The sequence below is a fragment of the Oncorhynchus tshawytscha genome, unplaced genomic scaffold (assembly GCF_018296145.1).
Source record: "Oncorhynchus tshawytscha isolate Ot180627B unplaced genomic scaffold, Otsh_v2.0 Un_contig_1775_pilon_pilon, whole genome shotgun sequence".
NCBI classification, from domain to species: domain Eukaryota; kingdom Metazoa; phylum Chordata; class Actinopteri; order Salmoniformes; family Salmonidae; genus Oncorhynchus; species Oncorhynchus tshawytscha.
This window is the reverse complement of record NW_024609693.1, coordinates 174,045-195,657: the sequence shown is the minus strand read 5'-3', so window position 1 is coordinate 195,657 and position 21,613 is coordinate 174,045. Positions and strand designations below refer to the sequence as shown.

Genomic DNA, 21,613 nt, shown 5'->3' with positions numbered 1-21,613 from the left:
CTATGGGTTCAAGCAATGTATGGGAAGGTTTCGTTGACATTTTTTCAAATTCTCTGTCTTTTTCGATGAACTGTTTATTGACGAGGTATTTCCCGTTGCTTAGAGAAAATCCCCTTGTAAATGAATACATTTAAGCCGTGAAAACAAACAACGACAGGAAATCAGGGGCCCCACCCGGGTCAGTTCTGGGCCTGCTATTATTTTTCTAGCTGACAGAGAGGAAGCCTTACGGTGCTTCCAGAACATCCAGAACAAGCCACCCTGGAGGGGCGCATAGTCTTCCCCTCTCTCCACATCCGTGTGCCCCCCCATGCTAAAGTACCATAGCTAACGTTTGCCCTGGCTGTTAGAAATACTTAATTTAAAGGAATTTAAAAGCCAAAATGGCAGCGACAGATGGACATGTGCCAGAGCTGTCCTGTGACCCCAGGAAGTGCTTCCTCGGCCCGGCAGATCAAAGCCAATCAGCTTCCCTCCTGGGCCCGTAGCCAGCGAGTCTGCCCCTCGCACAAGGTCAAGGGGTCGGCGCAGAAAAATGGCGTAAAGGTCACAGCTTGTTTAACATTGGCGGGGGAAGTTAAATTATCTTCACACTGACTGACAAATCGGTTTCCCCCTCTCCTCACATTGTGTTTGTCTGAGGGTACCAGTCAATCCTGATCCAAGCCCTCCAACAAATTGATCACATCTAAAGATATTCCAATTATTTGAATGTATGAAACTGAAGGACTGGAATTGCTGTTTCAACAAGACTACCGAAGGCATCTGTTTAGGCTCGGTTTAGTCTATGTGCAGTGAAGTATACGACCAGATCGTGAGTCCACGTTTACAGTGTTTGGACTGTATCTTTGAGTTGAGTCTGTAGCGTCTTCCTTGTGATTGCTGGGATTACATACTTTAATATTCCCCGGAGCACTCTCCACAAAACTGCTTTGCTTCCTTGTAAGGCCTCTGCATAGCTGGAACTCTGAGGATTCACTGCCCCGAAAGTAACAGCTGAGTCAAAGTTTCCAACCTGAATGCAGTTATGGCGTCAGACTTTTCCATGTGTATGTGTGCGTGTCTACATACAGTATATGTGTATCTACAGTATGTGTCTCTGTGTGTATGTGCTTATGCATGTGTCCTCATATATGTTGTGTTTTCCAGTGGAGAATCCAGTGTGGGTCTGGAGAGGAACCTGTGCAGGAATCCAGACCAGGATATGCACGGTCCCTGGTGTCACACTACAGACCCCTCTATCCCATGGGACTACTGCAAGCTCAAACGCTGTAAGAATACAAAACACAGTCTTCATCCAATCTCTGTCTCATCCCCTATACACTCCTACATCGACCCTTCACCTACCCTACATCTACCCTACCATTCATCCAACCTACATCGACCATACATCTACCCTCAAACGCTGTAAGAATACAAAACACAGTCTTCATCCAATCTCTGTCTCATCCCCTATACACTCCTACATCTAACCTACATCGACCTTACATCTACCCTACCCTTCATCCAACCTACATCGACCATACATCTACCCTCAAACGCTGTAAGAATACAAAACACAGTCTTCATCCAATCTCTGTCTCATCCCCTATACACTCCTACATCTAACCTACATCGACCTTACATCTACCCTACCCTTCATCCAACCTACATCGACCCTACATCTACCCTCAAACGCTGTAAGAATACAAAACACAGTCTTCATCCCCTATACACTCCTACATCGACCCTTCATCTACCCTACATCGACTTGTCAAGTAATCAATAATGGAGATGGTTGAGTCAGCCATGCTCGTGTGGTGAGTAACATCGTCTTGTGTTTGCTTCCTGAGCTAGTGCCTAGGCTTTAGCTCAGACAGTTAAAAAAGTATTGTCGTGCACAGGAGACCTGAGTTCCGACCAGTAGGTCTCATCAGCGGCCCAATCATCAGATGATGCTTCGTCTTCAGTTAATGAATGTCATTTAAGAAAAGTCCAGTGAAAAGTCTAGCCACACTCATAACTCTGTGTTGTTCAATCAATCTTATGGGACATCAACACAGCAATGATCTTAGTTCCATGAGTGTTACACACGCCTCTAGGAAGAGGGAACGCAACACCCTGCTACAACTCCACTCCCCGTGGAGTGAAAGAGGTCTGGGACTGTAGGTGCGAGTAAGGATGACAAAGGCAGAGATCGGTACCATTTACAGGGAATTTATTCCATAACACGGATATTTTTGGGAAAAGGGGCTGGACAGAACCAAAGCAAAGGGGGGCGGGGTCATCTCTCCAATTAGCAATGGGGGCTGACCAATCAGCTGCTTGAGGGAATTTCAGGAAGCCATCCTGAAACACACACATACATACAAATACACAAACCACAACACAGAAACTGGGGAACATGACAATGAGTAATACAGCTATCACTTTGTTTGTGACGTTTCCGTTGACGTGACTATTGCACATTTGTAACACTACAATGAATTACATAGTCTAACGACTGAAATTTGCTGCAAAGCTTCACTTACTCACATCACTTGTTACAGTTATGTTATGGCTTAGTGCAGTGGTTTCACTTAGCTATCTGGCACAGAATGGACACACTCTAACTCCCAACAGATGTCGAATCTCATCCAGACCGCTTTTATTATTTGCAAAGCCATTCACTGATTCAGAGTTTAGTGATGTGTTTTTGTTGTACCCTATATCATCTTGGCGGACTGTAATCAGTTCACATTGATGGGGACCTTTTTCAAGTGGCCTCGCGGTTACATCTCTGTAATGTAAACATGTCGATCCGTGAAGTTTTTGGGAGCTTGACTGGAGGAAATGTATTTGCTGTGGGTTCAATTCAATATAGCCGCCCAACTGCAATGCAGATAGATGCAGAGATCATTTGAGCTAGGACTAAATGGTAGGAATAGTTTTGAAGAGGGGAGTTGAGGTTGCGTACTTTGTATGTTAATTTTGAGTGGGTTCATGTGAAATATGTCATGTCCTGTCTTTGTGAGGTCCGTGTGTTGAATTGTTGAATTGTTTTGTTTCAGGTGATAAGTCTCCGAACATCTCTGCCCACCCAAGAAGTGAGTGTCATATTAATGTAGCATTCTCTTGCTTACTATTCACCTTCTCTCTCTCTCTCTTTGTATATCTCCCTCTATTCCTAACTTTCTCTTGTAGCTGTACAGTTTATTTATTACCAGGGTTCATGCTTGGCTGGATAACTGATCACTCCCGCTGCCGTTCAATGTAGTTGAACCTGGACCAAGTATACTCTCTTCTTTAGTAATAATAGAAAGTTAAAATATTTCCCCAGAGTCTAACCCAGATGAGTTGTCTTCTCTCTTACCCCAAGGCATCTCTCTCGTGTCTAAGACATCCTGCTTCATCCACAAGACCACCCGGATTGTTGGAGGGGCCCAGGTCCACAAGGCTAAGGATGGTAGCTGGGTTGTCAGCATCCAGAAAGGGTAAGAGCCCTCCTCTACACAGGAACACCACAGCTGAATGCACAGGAACACCCCTACTAAGTTCACAGGAACACCCCTACTGAATGCACAGGAACACCCCTACTGAATGCACAGGAACACCCCTACTGAATGCACAGGAATACCACAACTGAATGCACAGGAACACCACTATTGAATGCACCGGAACATCACTACTGAATGCACAGGAACATCACTACTGAATGCACAGGAACATCACTACTGAATGCACAGGAACACCACTACGGAATACGTGACTAACCTGGGTTTGAACCCATGTCTCTTGCGCAGGACAGTGTTAGCCAATAGAGCTAAAAGGCATTAGCTAGGGGAGCTAACGTGTCTTAGGTTAGCCAGCTGAGCTGAAGTCTAGGCATTGAGGTCTCAGGCCAAGTGACTCATCACATAAGCATGGTACACCTAGTTTGAGTCTTCTGTCGGTTTGCAAGGCAAACAAGTGCTCCTTCTTTATCATTTTACGCTAAACACTTTTCAGCAAAGTGCCATTTTGTTATTGCTCTGAAGATGAAGTCCTTAAAGTGTATTAGTTTTGGCAGCCCTATGTTTGTGCTAGAACACAGCTGTACATCCTTAGAAAAAAGGGTTCCAAAAGGTTCTTCAGCTGTCCCCGTAGGAGCACCCTTTTTGGTCCCAGGTACAACCCCTTTGGGTTCCATGTAGAACCCTCTGTGGAAAGGGTTCTACATGGAACCCATAAGGATTCTACCCTGAACCAAAAGTGTTCTACCTGGAACCAAAAAGGGTTCTGCTTCTGAAGAACCCTTTTAGGTTTTAGATGGCACCTTTTTTTCTAAGAGTTTACTGAACTTTGTCGTATGAAAGACTGAACATGCCCATGTGTTTTATGTGCTGAATCTGCATCCTTCTGTTCAAAGACAAATAGAGGGAAGACATGAATGTAAAAACATTGATGGAAGTTGAAGACTCATGTAACATAGGCATGTTAAACTTGGACACTTGAAAAAAATGAAATAATAACAAAAAATAAACCACAGAGACAAAATGATTGGCTGCTGAGCATATGCATTCTTCCATGTTCAAACTACCCATGTTACCGGATACTTCAACATCAATCAATATAGTTCTGGTACTGTTGTTATTCGCTTTTTGCTCTGGAACACTTTTCCACCTCTCATTACTTAGAGTCAAACTCTATGTCAGTGGTGACCAAACCTTTTTGAGCCGAGATCACTTTCTGAGTCAAAATGCAGGCTGAGATCTACCCCTCAGATTCAGTTTTAAATATGACTTTAAAAAATAAAACCCTATTCAACGTGAACCTATTAAAAACAGTCCAAGGAATGCCTTGGAGATCGACTTGTCCAGGGCCATCTGGCAATTCTGGCAAATGCCACATGGGCTGGACCAGTTTTTGGTCGAAATGGACAAATATTATCAAAAATAAAAACAGAAAAAGTGACATGGCCATCGGCTCATGGGCCTGTTTAAAGATTTTTGTGCAATTTATTTTTTATACAGTGGCCTCTTTACCAAGATGGGCCAGCCCGGTTTTCTGATTGGCTGTGCTACGGTCACAAAAACTCATATTCAAAATCAAACGCGGCATCAACAAAGAGACCTGCTCCTCCCCGGGTGAACATGTTGGTTTTTGCCCTAGCACTACCAACTCATCATAAAACTGTGATTATTTCAACCAGCTGTGCAAAAACCAAAATGTGTCCCAGGACCGAGTTTGGGAAACCATGAGGTAGACAGCCAAGATCATGGATCATAAAAAACAAAAGGGTGCTTATGAACATAGAAAGAACATATTCTACATTGTCACCTTGCTCAAAATGTCCTATTTTGGGGGGGGCGTCTAAAACCAGGATTTGGTCAAACAGTAAAGTGCTTTACATTATCCTCATGATTCCTGTAGTGAAAGTGTCTGCCATGTGCCTGTTTTGCTGTGATGAGCGAGCCATCAGAGGAACAGTTATAGTGGTGAGTTGTATCTCCAGACAGAGGAACAGTTATAGTGGTGAGTTGTATCTCCAGACAGAGGAACAGTTATAGTGGTGAGTTGTATCTCCAGACAGAGGAACAGTTATAGTGGTGAGTTGTATCTCCAGACAGAGGAACAGTTATAGTGGTGAGTTGTATCTCCAGACAGAGGAACAGTTATAGTGGTGAGTTGTATCTCCAGACAGAGGAACAGTTATAGTGGTGAGTTGTATCTCCAGACAGAGGAACAGTTATAGTGGTGAGTTGTATCTCCAGACAGAGGAACAGTTATAGTGGTGAGTTGTATCTCCAGACAGAGGAACAGTTATAGTGGTGAGTTGTATCTCCAGACAGAGGAACAGACAGAGGAACAGTTATAGTGGTGAGTTGTATCTCCAGACAGAGGAACAGTTATAGTGGTGAGTTGTATCTCCAGACAGAGGAACAGTTATAGTGGTGAGTTGTACCTCCAGACAGAGGAACAGTTATAGTGGTGAGTTGTACCTCCAGACAGAGGAACAGTTATAGTGGTGAGTTGTACCTCCAGACAGAGGAACAGTTATAGTGGTGAGTTGTATCTCCAGACAGAGGAACAGTTATAGTGGTGAGTTGTATCTCCAGACAGAGGAACAGTTATAGTGGTGAGTTGTATCTCCAGACAGAAGAACAGTTATAGTGGTGAGTTGTATCTCCAGACAGAGGAACAGTTATAGTGGTGAGTTGTATCTCCAGACAGAGGAACAGTTATAGTGGTGAGTTGTATCTCCAGACAGAGGAACAGTTATGGTGGTGAGTTGTATCTCCAGACAGAGGGACAGTTATAGTGGTGAGTTTTATCTCCAGACAGAGGAACAGTTATAGTGGTGAGTTTTATCTCCAGTGCTATTTTTTACATACAGTTGAAGTCGGAGGTTTGCATACACTTAGGTTGGAGTCATTAAAAGTCATTTTTCAACCACTCCACACATTTCTTGTTAACAAACTATAGTTTTGTCAAGACGGTTATCTACTTTGTGGATGACACAAATAATTTTTCAAACAATTGTTTACAAACAGGTTATTTCACACTCAATTCACTGTATCACAATTCCAGTGGGTCAGAGGTTTACATACACTAAGTTGACTGTGCATTTAAACAGGTTGGAAAATTCCAGAAAATTATGTCATGGCATTAGAGGCTTCTGATAGGGTAATTGACATCATTTGAGTCAATTGGAGGTGTACCTGTGGATGTATTTCAAGGCCTACCTTCAAACTCAGTGCCTTTTTGCTTGACATAATGGAAAATCAAAAGAAATCAGCAAAGACCTCAGAAAAAAATTGGAAACCTCCACAAGTCTGGTTCATCCTTGGGAGCAATTTCCAAACGCCTGAATGTACCACGTTCATCTGTGCAAACAATGGTACGCAAGTATAAACACCATGGGACCACGCAGCCGTCATACCGCTCAGGAAGGAGACGCGTTCTGTCTCCTAGAGATGAACGTACTTTGGTGCAAAAAGTGCAGATCAATCCCAGAACAGCAGCAAAGGACCTTGTGAAGATGCTGGAGGAAACAGGTACAAAGTATCAATATCCACAGTAAAATGAGTCCTATATCGACATATCCTGAAAGGTCGCTCAGCAAGGAAGAGGCCACTGCTCCAAAACCGCCTCAAAAAAGCCAGACTACGGTTTGCAACTGCACATGGGGACAAAGATCGTACTTTTTGGAGAAATGTCCTCTGTTCTGATTAAACAAAAATAGAACTGTTTGGCCATGATGACCATTGTTATGTTTAGAGGAGAAAGGGGGAGGCTTGCAAGCCCAAGAAGACCATCCCAACCGTGAAGGATGGGGGTGGCAGCATCATGTTGTGGTGGTGCTTTGCTGCAGGAGAGACTGGTGCACTTCACAAAATAGAAAATTATGTGGATATATTCCCAAAGATTGGAAAGCTGCCGCGGTCATCCCCCTCTTCAACGTGGGTGACACTCTAGACCCAAACTGCTACAGACCTATATCTATCCTACCCTGTCTTTCTAAGGTCTTCGAAAGCCAAGTAAACAAACAGATTACCGACCATTTCGAATCCCACCGTACCTTCTCCGCTATGCAATCTGGTTTCAGAGCTGGTCATGGGTGCACCTCAGCCATGCTCAAGGTCCTAAACGACATCATAACCACCATCGATAAGAGACATTACTGTGCAGCCGTATTCATCGACCTGGCCAAGGCTTTCGACTCTGTCAATCACCACATTCTTATTGGCAGACTCGACGGCCTTGGTTTCTCAAATGATTTCCTCGCCTGGTTTACCAGCTACTACTCTGATAGAGTTCAGTGTGTCAAATCGGAGGGCCTGTTGTCCGGACCTCTGGCAATCTCTATGGGGTGCCACAGGGTTCAATCCTCGGGCCGACTCTCTTCTCTGTATACATCAATGATGTTGCTCTTACTGCTGGTGATTCTCTGGTACACCTCTAAAAATGACACCATTCTGTATACTTCTGGCCTCTCTTTGGACACTGTGTTAACTAACCTCCAGACGAGCTTCAATGCCATTCAACTCTCCTTCCGTGGCCTCCAACTGCTCTTAAACGCAAGTAAAACTAAATGCAAGCTATTCAACCGATCACTGCCCGCACCTGCTCGCCCGTCCAGCATCACTACTCTGGACGGCTCTGACTTAGAATACGTGGACAACTACAAATACCTAGGTGTCTGGGTAGACTGACTCTCCTTCCAGACTCACACTAAGCATCTTCAATCCAAAATTAAATCTAGAATTGGCTTCCTATATCGCAGCATCCTTCACTCATGCTGCCAAACATACCCTCGTAAAACTGACCATCCTACCAATCTTCGACTTCGGTGATGTCATCTATAAAATAGCCTCCAACACTCTACTCAACAAACTGGATGCAGTCTATCACTGTGGTAAAGGTGTGGCCCCGCCTTATCTCAGCTCACTGGTGGCCATGACAGCACCCACTCGTAGCACGCGCTCCAGCAGGTATATCTCACTGGTCACCCCCAAAGTCAATTCCTCCTTTGGTCGTCTTTCCTTCCAGTTCTCTGCTGCCAATGACTGGAACAAACAGCAAAAATCTCTGAAGCTAGAGACTCATATCTCCCTCACTAGCTTTAAGCACCAGCTGTCAGAGCAGCTTACAGATCACTGCACCTGTACATAGCCCATCTGTAAACAGCCCATCTATCTACCTACCTCATCCCCATACAGTGTTTATTTATTTATCTTGCTCCTTTGCACCCCAGTATCTCTACTTGCACATTCATTTCCTGCACATCTACCATTCCCGTGTTTAATTGCTATATTGTAATTACTTTGCCACCATGGCCTATTTATTGCCTTAACTCCCTTATTTTACCTCATTTGCACTCACTGTATATAGACTTTTTGTTTTCTTTTGTTCTACTGTATTATTGACTATGTTTTGTTTTCTCCATGTGTAACTTTGTGTTGTTGTTTGTGTCGAATTGCTATGCTTTATCTTGGCCAGTTCGCAGTTGCAAATGAGAATTTGTTCTCAACTAACCTACCTGGTTAAATAAAGGTTAAATAAAAAATAAAACAAATTACAAATTGAAGCAACATCTTAAGACATCAGTCAGGAAGTTAAAGCTTGGTCGCAAATGTGTCTTCCAAATGAACAATGACCCCAAGCATACTTCCAAAGTTGTGGCAAAATGGCTTAAGGACAACAAAGTCAAGGTATTGGAGTGGCCATCACAAAGCCCTGACCTCAATCCTATACATTTGTGGGCAGAACTGAAAAAGCGTGTGCGAGCAAGGAGGCCTACAAACCTGACTCAGTTACACCAGCTCTGTCAGAAGGAATGGGCCAAAATTCACCCAACTTATTGTGGGAAGCTTGTGCAAGGCTACCTGAAACATTTGACCCAAATTGAACAATTTAAAGACAATGCTACCAAATACTAATTGAGTGTATGTAAACTTCTGTCCCACTGGGAATGTGATGAAAGCTGAAAAAAATCATTCTCTCTACTATTATTCTGACATTTCACATTCTTAAAATAAAGTGGTGATCCTAACTGACCTACGACAGGGATATTTTACTAAGATTAAATGTCAGGAATTGTGAAAAACTGAGTTTAAATGTATTTGGCTGAGGTGTATGTAAACTTCTGACTTCAACTGTATGTGTCAGCACTACTGCCTGTGTCTGAGTAGGGTGTGTTGGGTCAGGGTGTAGGGGGTATGGTGTGTTGGGTCAGGGTGTATGGCGTGTTGGGTCAGGGGGTAGGGTGTTGGGTCAGGGGGGTAGGGTGTGTTGGGTCAGGGTGTGTTGGGGGGGTGTAGGGGTGGGTGTGTTGGGTCAGGGTGTGGGGTAGGGTGGGGGTCAGGGTGTGGGTAGGGTGTGTTGGGTCAGGGGGTAGGGGTAGGGTGTGTTGGGTCAGGGTCAGGGGGTGGATGTGTTGGGTCAGGGTGTAGGGGTAGGGTGTGTTGGGTCAGGGGTGGGTGTAAGGGGTAGGGTGTGTTGGGTCAGGGTGTAGGGGGTAGGGTGTGTTGGGTCAGGGTGTGTTGGGTCAGGGTGTAGGGGTAGGGTGTGTTGGGTCAGGGTGTAGGGGGTAGGGGTTGGGTCAGGGTGTAGGGGTAGGGTGTGTTGGGTCAGGGGTAGGGGTAGGGTGTGGGTGTGTTGGGTCAGGGGGTAGGGTGTGTTGGGTCAGGGTGTGGGGTATGGGTGTTTCTGCATAGCTGGTGGCCCGACGGGGAGGGGCTGAGTCGGGGGATGTGGGCTAATAAAATACTCAGAGACTAATTATTGTTTGACTGTATGATCTTGATGCATGGATGGAAGAGTTTCGGCGGCAGACAGCCTATTGGCCCTAATCAAAGGTAGTGCACTAAATAGGGAATGGGGTGCTGTTTGAGACAGATCCATACACATTATGAAAGAATGTCCAGATGTTGAGGAGGACCTCAAGGTTTGACTGTATGACTTGACATGGATGGAAGAGGGCGGCAGACAGCCTAGCAGTTAGAGCGTTGGGCCGGTAACCGAAAGGTCAAGGTGGAAAATCTGTCTGTGTCGTTAAGCAAGGCACCTAACCCTAATTTCTCTTGGGTGCTTTACTCCTTTGACTGACCCTGTAAAACAACACATTTCACTGCACCTGTGTGACTGTAAAACATATTTATTTTTCTGTATTTTTTTATTAAGAGTTGGATACAGTACAAACAGCATCTATAGAGCATGGGACTAAGCTCATCATGATGTCCTGTTCCCTACCCAGGAACACTCACTGGTGCGGGGGCTCGCTGATCCGAGAGGAATGGGTGCTGACGGATCAACAGTGCTTCTCCTCCTGGTAATCTCTCCATACATCTTTTTCTCACTTTCTTTTTCTCCCTCATTCAAAGCAGAGGTGAGAGACAGTAGGAGGCATAGGGAGAAGAAGAGAGAGAGAAGAGAGGTTGAATGGAAACAGAGTTAAAACAAAGACCTGGGGAGTCTGTATAATATGTTCTCTCTGCTTCTCTATCAGTTCTTTATTCTTCCTCTTCCTCCAACTCTGTCTCCGTCTTTCCCTCTCCCTACTACTCTCTCCATCCCTGTCTGTCTATCTCTATCTCCATCCCTCCCTCTTCCCTCTCCCTACTACTCTCTCCATCCCTCTGTCTGTCTATCACTATCTCCATCCCTCCCTCTTCCCTCTCCCTACTACTCTCTCCATCCCCCTGTCTGTCTATCTCCATCCCTCCCTCTTCCCTCTCCCTACTACTCTCTCCATCCCTGTCTGTCTATCTCTATCTCCATCCCTCCCTCTTCCCTCTCCCTACTACTCTCTCCATCCCTGTCTGTCTGTCTATCTCCATCCCTCCCTCTTCCCTCTCCCTACTACTCTCACCATCTGTCTGTCTGTCTATCTCTATCTCCATCCCTCTCTCCCTCTTCCCTTCCTCTCTTTTCCCCCAATCCAATTCTAAGTGAAGATGCAGCCTGCCCATATCCTGTTTATGATAAAGCTAGTGACAGACCCTCTGCCCCAGCAGAGCTGAGATATGGCCCAGGATGCTCCAGCCTCTACAGATCTGTTTAGCGTCTGCGCCCGGACCGTGTCACTGTGTCCAGATCTGCAATAGCAGTGTGAATGAAAAGCTCCTTGATCCATGTAGTGTATTAATGGATGTATGGGCTTTAGATTGTTTTTGCGTTTCACCCATTTTTTCAATATGTTTTTGTTACTTTTTGCCGTTGTCTCAATCATAGTACACCAGAAATATGAGGTTGGGCCAGGCTTTTCTTTTCATACAGTAGTCAGAATGTTTTTGAGCCCAAGTTATAGGCCATAACAAAGAATTGGCAGGTAATATTAATAGTTTTAAAAAACATGTGATTTGTATAGTGCTTTTCGAGAACCTAAAGACACTTTACAAAGGAACAGTGTCTGCGGTAAGTAATATTATGGTCAGGAAAACTCCTGTGCCTTGTAATGACACACTGTGATAAGAGGGTCATTTAGAAGGAGCGTTTATTCAGTGAACTTACAATCACTTCATAGTCATTTGAGAGATATTTTGGCAACAAATCAAACCAGGCCTCATCCACAGACAATGAGAAGGCTTAAGTGCAGGAATCCAACTTTAAGATGAGTCTGTCAATCAGATAAGACTGAACTGTTTCCTCCCCATCTAGACTGTGTTAAGCTCCTAATGCATTCTTATCATTCATGGTTGGTACTCTAGTGAGTGGTTTAGTGGTACTCCTAGTGAGTGGTTTAGTTGTACTCCTAGTGAGTGGTTTAGTGTTCTCCTAGTGAGTGGTTTAGTTGTACTCCTAGTGAGTGGTTTAGCTGTACTCCTAGTGAGTGGTTTAGCTGTACTCCTAGTGAGTGGTTTAGCTGTACTCCTAGTGAGTGGTTTAGCTGTACTCCTAGTGAGTGGTTTAGTTGTACTCCTAGTGAGTGGTTTAGCTGGACTCCTAGTGAGTGGTTTAGCTGTACTCCTAGTGAGTGGTTTAGCTGTACTCCTAGTGAGTGGTTTAGCTGTACTCCTAGTGAGTGGTTTAGCTGTACTCCTAGTGAGTGGTTTAGCTGTACTCCTAGTGAGTGGTTTAGCTGTACTCCTAGTGAGTGGTTTAGCTGTACTCCTCATGCCGACATTACAGAACCTTGCTTTCATCAAGACAGTTTTGATAGCCTTTAGCCGCACCCTCATTCTACTCCTCCTCTGTTCTGCGGGTGATGTGGAGGTAAACCCAGGCCCTGCATGTCCCCAGGCACTGAGAAATCTGAGATTTCCATACCCAACTATAACATTTTCCGTCAAGATAGAACTGCCAAAGGGGGAGGAGTTGCAGTTTACTGCAGAGAGAGCCTGCAAAGTAATGTCATACTTTCCAGGTCCATACCCAAACAGTTCGAACTACTAATTTTGAAAATTACTCTCTCCAGAAATAAGTCTCTCACTGTTGCCGCCTGCTACCGACCCCCCTCAGCTCCCAGCTGTGCCTTGGACACCATTTGTGAATTGATCGCCCCCCATCTAGCTTCAGAGTTTGTTCTGTTAGGTGACCTAAACTGGGATATGCTTAACACCCCGGCAGTCCTACAATCTAAGCTATATGCCCTCAATCTCACACAAATCATCAAGGAACCCACCAGGTACAACCCTAAATCTGTAAACAAGGGCACCCTCATAGACGTCATCCTGACCAACTGGCCCTCCAAATACACCTCCGCTGTCTTCAACTAGGATCTCAGCGATCGCTGCCTCATTGCCTGTATCCGCTACGGAGCCGCAGTCAAACGACCACCCCTCATCACTGTCAAATGCTCCCTAAAACACTTCTGTGAGCAGGCCTTTCTAATCGACCTGGCCCGGGTATCCTGAAAGGACATTGACCTCATCCCGTCAGTTGAGGATGCCTGGTCATTCTTTAAAAGTAAATTCCTCACCATTTTAGATAAGCATGCTCCGTTCAAAAAATGCAGAACTAAGAACAGATATAGCCCTTGGTTCACTCCAGACCTGACTGCCCTCGACCAGCACAAAAATATCCTGTGGCGGACTGCAATAGCATCGAATAGTCCCCGCGATATGCAACTGTTCAGGGAAGTCAGGAACCAATACACGCAGTCAGTCAGCTAAGGCCAGCTTCTTCAGGCAGAAGTTTTCATCCTGTAGCTCCAACTCCAAAAAGTTCTGGGACACTGTGAAGTCCATGGAGAACAAGAGCACCTCCTCCCAGCTGCCCACTGCACTGAGGCTAGGTAACACGGTCACCACCGATAAATCCATGATTATCGAAAACTTCAACAAGCATTTCTCAACAGCTGGCCATGCCTTCCGCCTGGCTACTCCAACCTCGGCCAACAGCTCCGCCCCCCCAGCAGCTACTCGCTCAAGCCTCTCCAGGTTCTCCTTTACCCAAATCCAGATAGCAGATGTTCTGAAAGAGCTGCAAAACCTGGACCTGTACAAATCTGCTGGGCTTGACAATCTGGACCCTCTATTTCTGAAACTATCTGCCGCCATTGTCGCAACCCCTATTACCAGCCTGTTCAACCTCTCTTTCATATCATCTGAGATCCCCAAGGATTGGAAAGCTGCCGCAGTCATCCCCCTCTTCAAAGGGGGAGACACCCTGGACCCAAACTGTTACAGACCTATATCCATCCTGCCCTGCCTATCTAAGGTCTTCGAAAGCCAAGTCAACAAACAGGTCACTGACCATCTCGAATCCCACCGTACCTTCTCCGCTGTGCAATCTGGTTTCCAAGCCGGTCACGGGTGCACCTGCAGCCGTCTTCATCGACCTTGCCAAGGCTTTCGACTCTGTCAATCACCATATTCTTATCGGCAGACTCAGTAGCCTTGGTTTTTCGGATGACTGCCTTGCCTGGTTCACCAATTACTTTGCAGACAGAGTTCAGTGTGTCAAATCGGAGGGCATGCTGTCCGGTCCTCTGGCAGTCTCTATGGGGGTGCCACAGGGTTCAATCCTCGGGCCGACTCTTTTCTCTGTATATATCAATGATGTTGCTCTTGCTGCGGGCGATTCCCTGATCCACCTCTACGCAGACGACACCATTCTATATACTTCCGGCCCGTCCTTGGACACTGTGCTATCTAACCTCCAAACGAGCTTCAATGCCATACAACACTCCTTCCGTGGCCTCCAACTGCTCTTAAACGCTAGCAAAACCAAATGCATGCTTTTCAACCGTTCTCTGCCTGCACCCGCACGCCTGACCAGCATCACCACCCTGGATGGTTCCGACCTTGAATATGTGGACATCTATAAGTACCTAGGTGTCTGGCTAGACTGTAAACTCTCCTTCCAGACTCATATCAAACATCTCCAATCGAAAATCAAATCAAGAGTCGGCTTTCTATTCCGCAACAAAGCCTCCTTCACTCACGCCGCCAAACTTACCCTAGTAAAACTGACTATCCTACCAATCCTCGACTTCGGCGATGTCATCTACAAAATTGCTTCCAACACTCTACTCAGCAAACTGGATGCAGTTTATCACAGTGCCATCCGCTTTGTCACTAAAGCACCTTATACCACCCACCACTGCAACTTGTATGCTCTAGTCGGCTGGCCCTCGCTACATATTCGTCGCCAGACCCACTGGCTCCAGGTCATCTACAAGTCCATGCTAGGTAAAGCTCCGCCTTATCTCAGTTCACTGGTCACGATGGCAACACCCGTCCGTAGCACGCGCTCCAGCAGGTGTATCTCACTGATCATCCCTAAAGCCAACACCTCATTTGGCCGCCTTTTGTTCCAGTTCTCTGCTGCCTGTGACTGGAACGAATTGCAAAAATCGCTGAAGTTGGAGACTTTCATCTCCCTCACCAACTTCAAACATCTGCTATCTGAGCAGCTAACCGATCGCTGCAGCTGTACATAGTCTATCGGTAAATAGCCCACCCATTTTTACCTACCTCATCCCCATACTGTTTTTATTTATTTACTTTTCTGCTCTTTTGCACACCAATATCTCTACCTGTACATGACCGTCTGATCATTTATCACTCCAGTGTTAATCTGCAAAATTGTAATTATTCGCCTACCTCCTCATGCCTTTTGCACACAATGTATATAGACTCCCCTTTTTTTCTACTGTGTTATTGACTTGTTAATTGTTTACTCCATGTGTAACTCTGTGTTGTCTGTTCACACTGCTATGCTTTATCTTGGCCAGGTTGCAGTTGTAAATGAGAACTTGTTCTCAACTAGCCTACCTGGTTAAATAAAGGTGAAATAAAAAAATAAAGACTGGTCATTGGCATCAGCATTAGTTCAGTAGCTTGTTGCTCACTATGCAATGTGCTGTATGTGGGTCGTTGAACACAGTTAGTTGAGGAGCCAGATTGAGTGAGTTTGTAGAGTGCATGCTGAGGCGTTCTATAGTCTAGTGTCAGTTTAGTGATGCTGGTAGCTGTGGTTAGTATGTGGCCAATGATACGTGTTCATACAGAGAATAGAGTAGAATACTGCAGTACTGTATTGTATTATATTATATTATTTATTATAGTGTTTATACAAGCTGTGGCCAATGTTTTCTTCAGCGTATACCTCTTATACTATGTTCAGTTTATACTGACTGGTCAATGTGTGGTCAACCCTATTTGGAATGTGCCTGACAGTAGTCTCTGTGGTCCTCAGTGTTCCAGACCTGAGTGAGTACAGTGTACAGGTTGGCCTCCTTCACCTCAACTCGTCCTTGGACCACCCCAGGCTCCGCATCGCACACGTGGTCTGTGGCCCGGAGGGATCCAACCTGGCCCTGCTCAAACTGGCCAAGTAAGAATAGCATTCATTCATTCAGTGAGACAGTCAGTCAGCCATTTTACTTACCTGGTAAAATGAATGTTAAAAATGTAATCAATCCATCCATCCATCCATGAATTCCTTCTCAATCATGCATTGTAGGCACAGCAACCATTTATTTATTCATTCATGTGTTTATGTGTCCATGCCTAGGCCTGCCCCTCTCTCTGAGCATGCCTTCACCATCCAGCTCCCAGTAGCAGGCTGTGGGGTCACAGACGGAACCAACTGTCTCATGTACGGCTGGGGAGAGACCAAAGGTACTGCCCTACATGACTGTTCCTGTGTGGTGTCTTATCCCTGTGTGGTGTCTTATCCCTGTGTGGTGTCTTATTATCTATATACACTCAATAGCCAGTTTATTAGGTACACCACCCCATTCACAAAAATGCTTTGCTCCTACAGACAGTGAGTCACGGGGCTGTGGCTTGCTATATAAAGTTACTATTTGACTGAACGTTAGAATGGGCAAAACGAGTGACCAAAGCGACTTTGAGCATGGTATGATTGTTGGTGCCAGGCCTGCCAAGTCCAGTATCTCAGAAACAGCTGACCTCCTGGGCTTTTAACCCACAACAGTGTCTAGGGTTTACTGAGAATGGTGCAACAAACAAAAAACAAGAAGAAACGTCTCCAGTGAGCACGCGATCACCAACACTGGTGAATAAGGAGTGGAAAAACATAATCTGGTCAGATGAATCCTGGTTCCTGTTGCGTCATGCTGATGGCAGAGTCAGGTTTTTGCCTTAAGCAGCAGGAGTCCATGGCCCCAACCTGCCTGGTGTCAACGGTACAGGCGGGTGGTGGTGGTATAATGGTGTGGAGACCGTTTTCCTGGCACACTTTAGGCCCCTTGATACCAATTGAGCAATGTTTCCAATTCCCCAAAGAATTGAGGCAGTTCTGGAGGCAAAAGGGTTCTGATCCGGTACTAGATGGGTGTACCTAGTAAACTGGCCACTAAGTGTATTCTGTATGACCTTTGTTTCATGCTATGGTGTGGTGAAGAGATTGGGGGGTATTGGATCAAGTGATCCATGATATTTGGAAAAGAGGCCTTAGGAAATCATGTGTCGAATGTGTGAGTAAAGTCCCCCACAATGACACCATATAGACAAACATGTTGTCTAGGGTTATAGGTTTGGAACATGGTGAAATGGTGTTTGGACAGTAGACTGACTGTTTCCTGCTTTATTTCCGGCTACTTCCTGTTCAGGGACAGGATATGAGGGGGCACTGAAAGCTGTGAGTCTGCCCATGGTCAGTAACGACTGGTGTTCTGAGCTCCACAACAAAACCCTGCCTGTCACCGACAGCAAAGTGTGTGCCGGGGGCAGGAAAGACCAGGGAGTGTGTGAGGTGAGCGTCATAAACATTACTCTAAATTATCTGAAACATGCATTGACTCGACATTGTGTGACTCAGTTATTACTTCAAGCTATTAGTATATCTACCATAATGCCTTTTGATTGGCTGCATGAGCACCACGCTAACCTGCTATTGGTTTGTCCCTCTCAGAGAGACTACGGTGGCCCATTGGTGTGTCAGGAGCGAGAGAGCAAAGTCATCGTGGGCGTGAGCATCCACGGCCGGGGCTGTGCCCTGGCCCGGCGGCCCGCCATCTTCGTCAATGTGGCCTACTACTCGGGGTGGATCCACAAAGTCTTCATACACTACTCCAGGTTGGAGGAAAAACTACTGGAAGAAGCACAGACCAAACCGCTCCATTCAGGACTGTACCACTAGCCTGCAAGAGGATGGGTGGAGCATTCAGGACTGTACCACTAGCCTGCAAGAGGAGGGTTGGAGCATTCAGGACTGTACCACTAGCCTGCAAGAGGAGGGGTGGAGCATTCAGGACTGACCACAGCACTGTAAGAGGAGGGGTGGAATATTTAGGACTGTACCACAAGCTGGGAGGATGGAGAATGATCTCTCCAACAGAGGATGTCTAACTAACAAGACGGTTGGGAGATGTAAGAATGAGGAAACTGACTTTATGGAAAGTAGCCATGTTGGGGCTTCGTGGCTGGACGTCGCCTCAGTTTTGGGAGGGGAAAACCACCATGAATGGAAGAGATATTTTGGGATGTTCAGAGGCTGGGAATACAACGACATGTTCAGAGAGGGTGAAAAGGATATGAAGGATTCTTATAATATGCAAATTGATTAATGCAGGACCAGGTTGTTACGCCTTGATCACACTGATAGCGTCAATACACAAAGTAGTACCTAGCATCATTTGGATTGTGCGCAAGAAAAGTTCAACATTCACCTTCTGCTACCATTTCTGTCAAGCTGTCTATGCATACAATGTGATGCATAGCTTGATAAATCCAAGGTATGCACCACAAAGAACACACTGCAACTGCCTCTGCAACGCAATGCTGCAAGGCAAACGCAGCGTTCCATTGGAAATGAATGGATTTCTGGTGTACCAAAATGTATTGACGCTGTCTTTGTGATTGAGGCATTAGCTTTAATAACATTTCTAAACAATAGTTTCTAGGACATGGAAAGCTTATTTTTTGGGGTGAAATATATGAATACTCTTAAGCCATAAAGAGGGGTGAATTGATTCGTTCTCTCACTCCGCCCACAAGACAATAGGAATGGTATGGATGACTCAGTATTGTCTCCTGGAAAATACTTGAATTTGATCAGAACCAAAACCAGAGCCATGCGAGGAGAGATCCAGACAGGACTTGGTACGGTCCATGGCTACTGGGTCACGTTGAGGGCACATGATGTAATGGCTAGAAGTTCAGTCATTCTGAAGTTACCACTTGGTGAATGGTGAGAGTTAAAACCTGTATAGAAACAACCTCTAGCTCATAGCCGTAAGCTCATAGCCCTACTCCCTAGGTGCTGGTGTAGAGCAGTGTATACCAACTCCAGTCCTCCAGTGCCCCCAACAGCACACATTTCTGTTGTGGCCCCAGACAAGCACACCTGATAAAAATTTTCAGCTAATCGTCAAGCCCACCTCATGTTGAATCCGGATTGTCCAGGGTTACAACAAAAATGTGTGCTGTTGGGGATACTTGAGGACTGGAGTTGGTATACACTGCGCTACACCAGTACCTGGGGAGTAGGGCTATTAGCTTGCGGCTATGAGCAAAAGGTTGTTTCTAGACAGGTCCTAACTCTCACCATTCACCAAGTGGTTGTTTTTGGAAAGACTGTTCAGTAACTATTACCTAACTAATGCTAATGCTAACGGTTACTTAGCTAAACGTTAGCAGTTAGCCTACATGGCTAACATGTCTCCAGTTTTTGAGGGAACTCTACACTAGCCCCTGGTGGGCTGCGTGTGCGTTATGTGGTCAGAGTACACATTTAGATGTTTCTTATTGAGTGTATTTCTGGCACTCTGTGTTATTTAATAGGTCTTATAGATCTGGGCCTTTCCTTGGCTCACTCACACCAGACGTCAGTGGAGTTGCTTCCTCTCTACACTGTGTTTTCTATTTAAACGGATTAGAACGTAGTGTGCAGTCTATTTATTTATTTGTATACATCTGGCCCTCGTGAGAGGGCGCCAGCGATTGACGTCGACAAAGCGACACGTCTCGCTAATAGAAGAGGTGAAGATTATGGCGGCTTTTTATTTGGTACATGTTCTAAACTCAGTGTGTCAATCATTATTATTGGAGGTACACTGAATGGCCATACGGATTACATGAAACGTATATTGTGTTCCAAAACATACCACATGAAATGTATGGATTGTGTTCCAAAACATACCACATGAAACGTATGGGTTATGTTCCAAAACATACCACATGAAATGTATGGGTTGTGTTCCAAAACATACCACATGAAACGTATGGGTTGTGTTCCAAAACATACCACATGAAATGTATGGGTTGTGTTCCAAAACATACCACATGAAACGTATGGGTTGTGTTCCAAAACATACCACATGAAATGTATGGGTTGTGTTCCAAAACATACCACATGAAACGTATGGGTTGTGTTCCAAAACATACCACTTTGTCAGTCATTTGTCTTTTAACAATACTGACATGCAGTAAGTGTAATGACATAGGGGAATGTAATAATAGCTTTCTTTCAGTGCTGAAAACCAGTCATGACATCATTTTTATAATCACAGAAAGCAGATGTGTCTGTATGACTAATGATCTCTTCAAACTGGGCCCCTAAGAAGATTTAGAATTTCACCCAATTTCTATGTCCTAAAATATTCAGTGTGTTAGGTTAAACTATGTCACAGTATTTGACCTGTTCAGTGCCTTTTTTAGGTGGACAGGAATCAATAGTGTACAAAAGAATTGGCGCAGAGATCTATGAGTGTATTTTACTGTTATGTAAATAGGATGTAAAGTAGTGTGTGTGTAAAAAAAACTATTTTCCACTTCCAATGTCTTATTTACATAGTTTTTTTACTATATATGGTCACTCTGTTCATAAACTTGTATACTGTAAACTCTATAACAGCTGCTATTTTTAAAGGGTCGGGTTGGGTTTTAATATTATATACTATATGATTTTGTTATATTCACGTTTTAATATTACATTTACAGTGTAAATTACAGCTTGTTTCACTCTTTTCGTCTGTCTGTCTGTCTGTCTGTCTGTCTGTCTGTCTGTCTGTCTGTCTGTCTGTCTGTCTGTCTGTCTGTCTGTCTGTCTGTCTGTCTGTCTGTCTGTCTGTCTGTCTGTCTGTCTGTCTGTCTGTCTGTCTGTCTGTCTGTCTGTCTGTCTGTCTGTCTGTCTGTCTGTCACTCTCCTAAAGTAAACCTTCAGACAAAGATTCTTGCAGCAAACAGTTTTCTGCAACGCATACCGTCTCAACACAATTCAAGATATTCTCGGTCAAGTTCTTACTCTGGGTATTATTTTCCCACTTTCCATGTCAATCATATCAATAAGACCTCAGTCTATGGGTTTTGGATGGCCACCGTCCACCATGACCCAGTTCCTGACCAGAGGATTAGCGGCAACATTCGGTTAACGCTTACATAACGTTTGGGCAGCGCTAGAGATGTTCAGTTCACGCTTAGACAGCAATTGGGCAACACTAGACACCGTGGCATGCTTCCTCCGTCATGTGGGGTTCTCATTTGATACATGACCCCTCGGTGCTGAGGAGAAAATGGCCGACCTGTCAGCGCTGACCTCAGCCTCATCCGCGGTGGCTTGTCACGAACCAACCCCAAGGCTTTATGCCTCATCGTAACGGGATGTGAAATAGCTTTTTTCCTCGCTTTTGCCGGACTAACAGCCCAACAGTCAATAGGTCACGTCTGGTGCTTCTGGGAAATAAATCCATTTAAAAGATTTGTCTGTTGGGTAAATTCACAGTGGTGTAAAGTACATTAAATTACTACTTAAGTCATTT

At 45.0% G+C, this 21,613-nt stretch overlaps 1 protein-coding gene across 1 annotated transcript in view; it reads left to right on the top strand.

Annotated features, from left to right (window-relative positions):
- hgfa (hepatocyte growth factor a) overlaps positions 1-21,610 on the top strand; it is a 46,983-nt gene extending 25,373 nt beyond the window's left edge. The window contains exons 11-18 of the mRNA XM_042316984.1: positions 1,150-1,271; positions 3,030-3,065; positions 3,338-3,452; positions 10,697-10,771; positions 16,084-16,221; positions 16,402-16,508; positions 17,465-17,607; positions 17,767-21,610. Coding sequence (XP_042172918.1) covers positions 1,150-1,271; positions 3,030-3,065; positions 3,338-3,452; positions 10,697-10,771; positions 16,084-16,221; positions 16,402-16,508; positions 17,465-17,607; positions 17,767-17,994 — 964 coding nt within the window. The 3' untranslated portion in view covers positions 17,995-21,610. The remainder of the gene's footprint in view (positions 1-1,149; positions 1,272-3,029; positions 3,066-3,337; positions 3,453-10,696; positions 10,772-16,083; positions 16,222-16,401; positions 16,509-17,464; positions 17,608-17,766) is intronic.
- Positions 21,611-21,613: the final 3 nt, after the last annotated feature.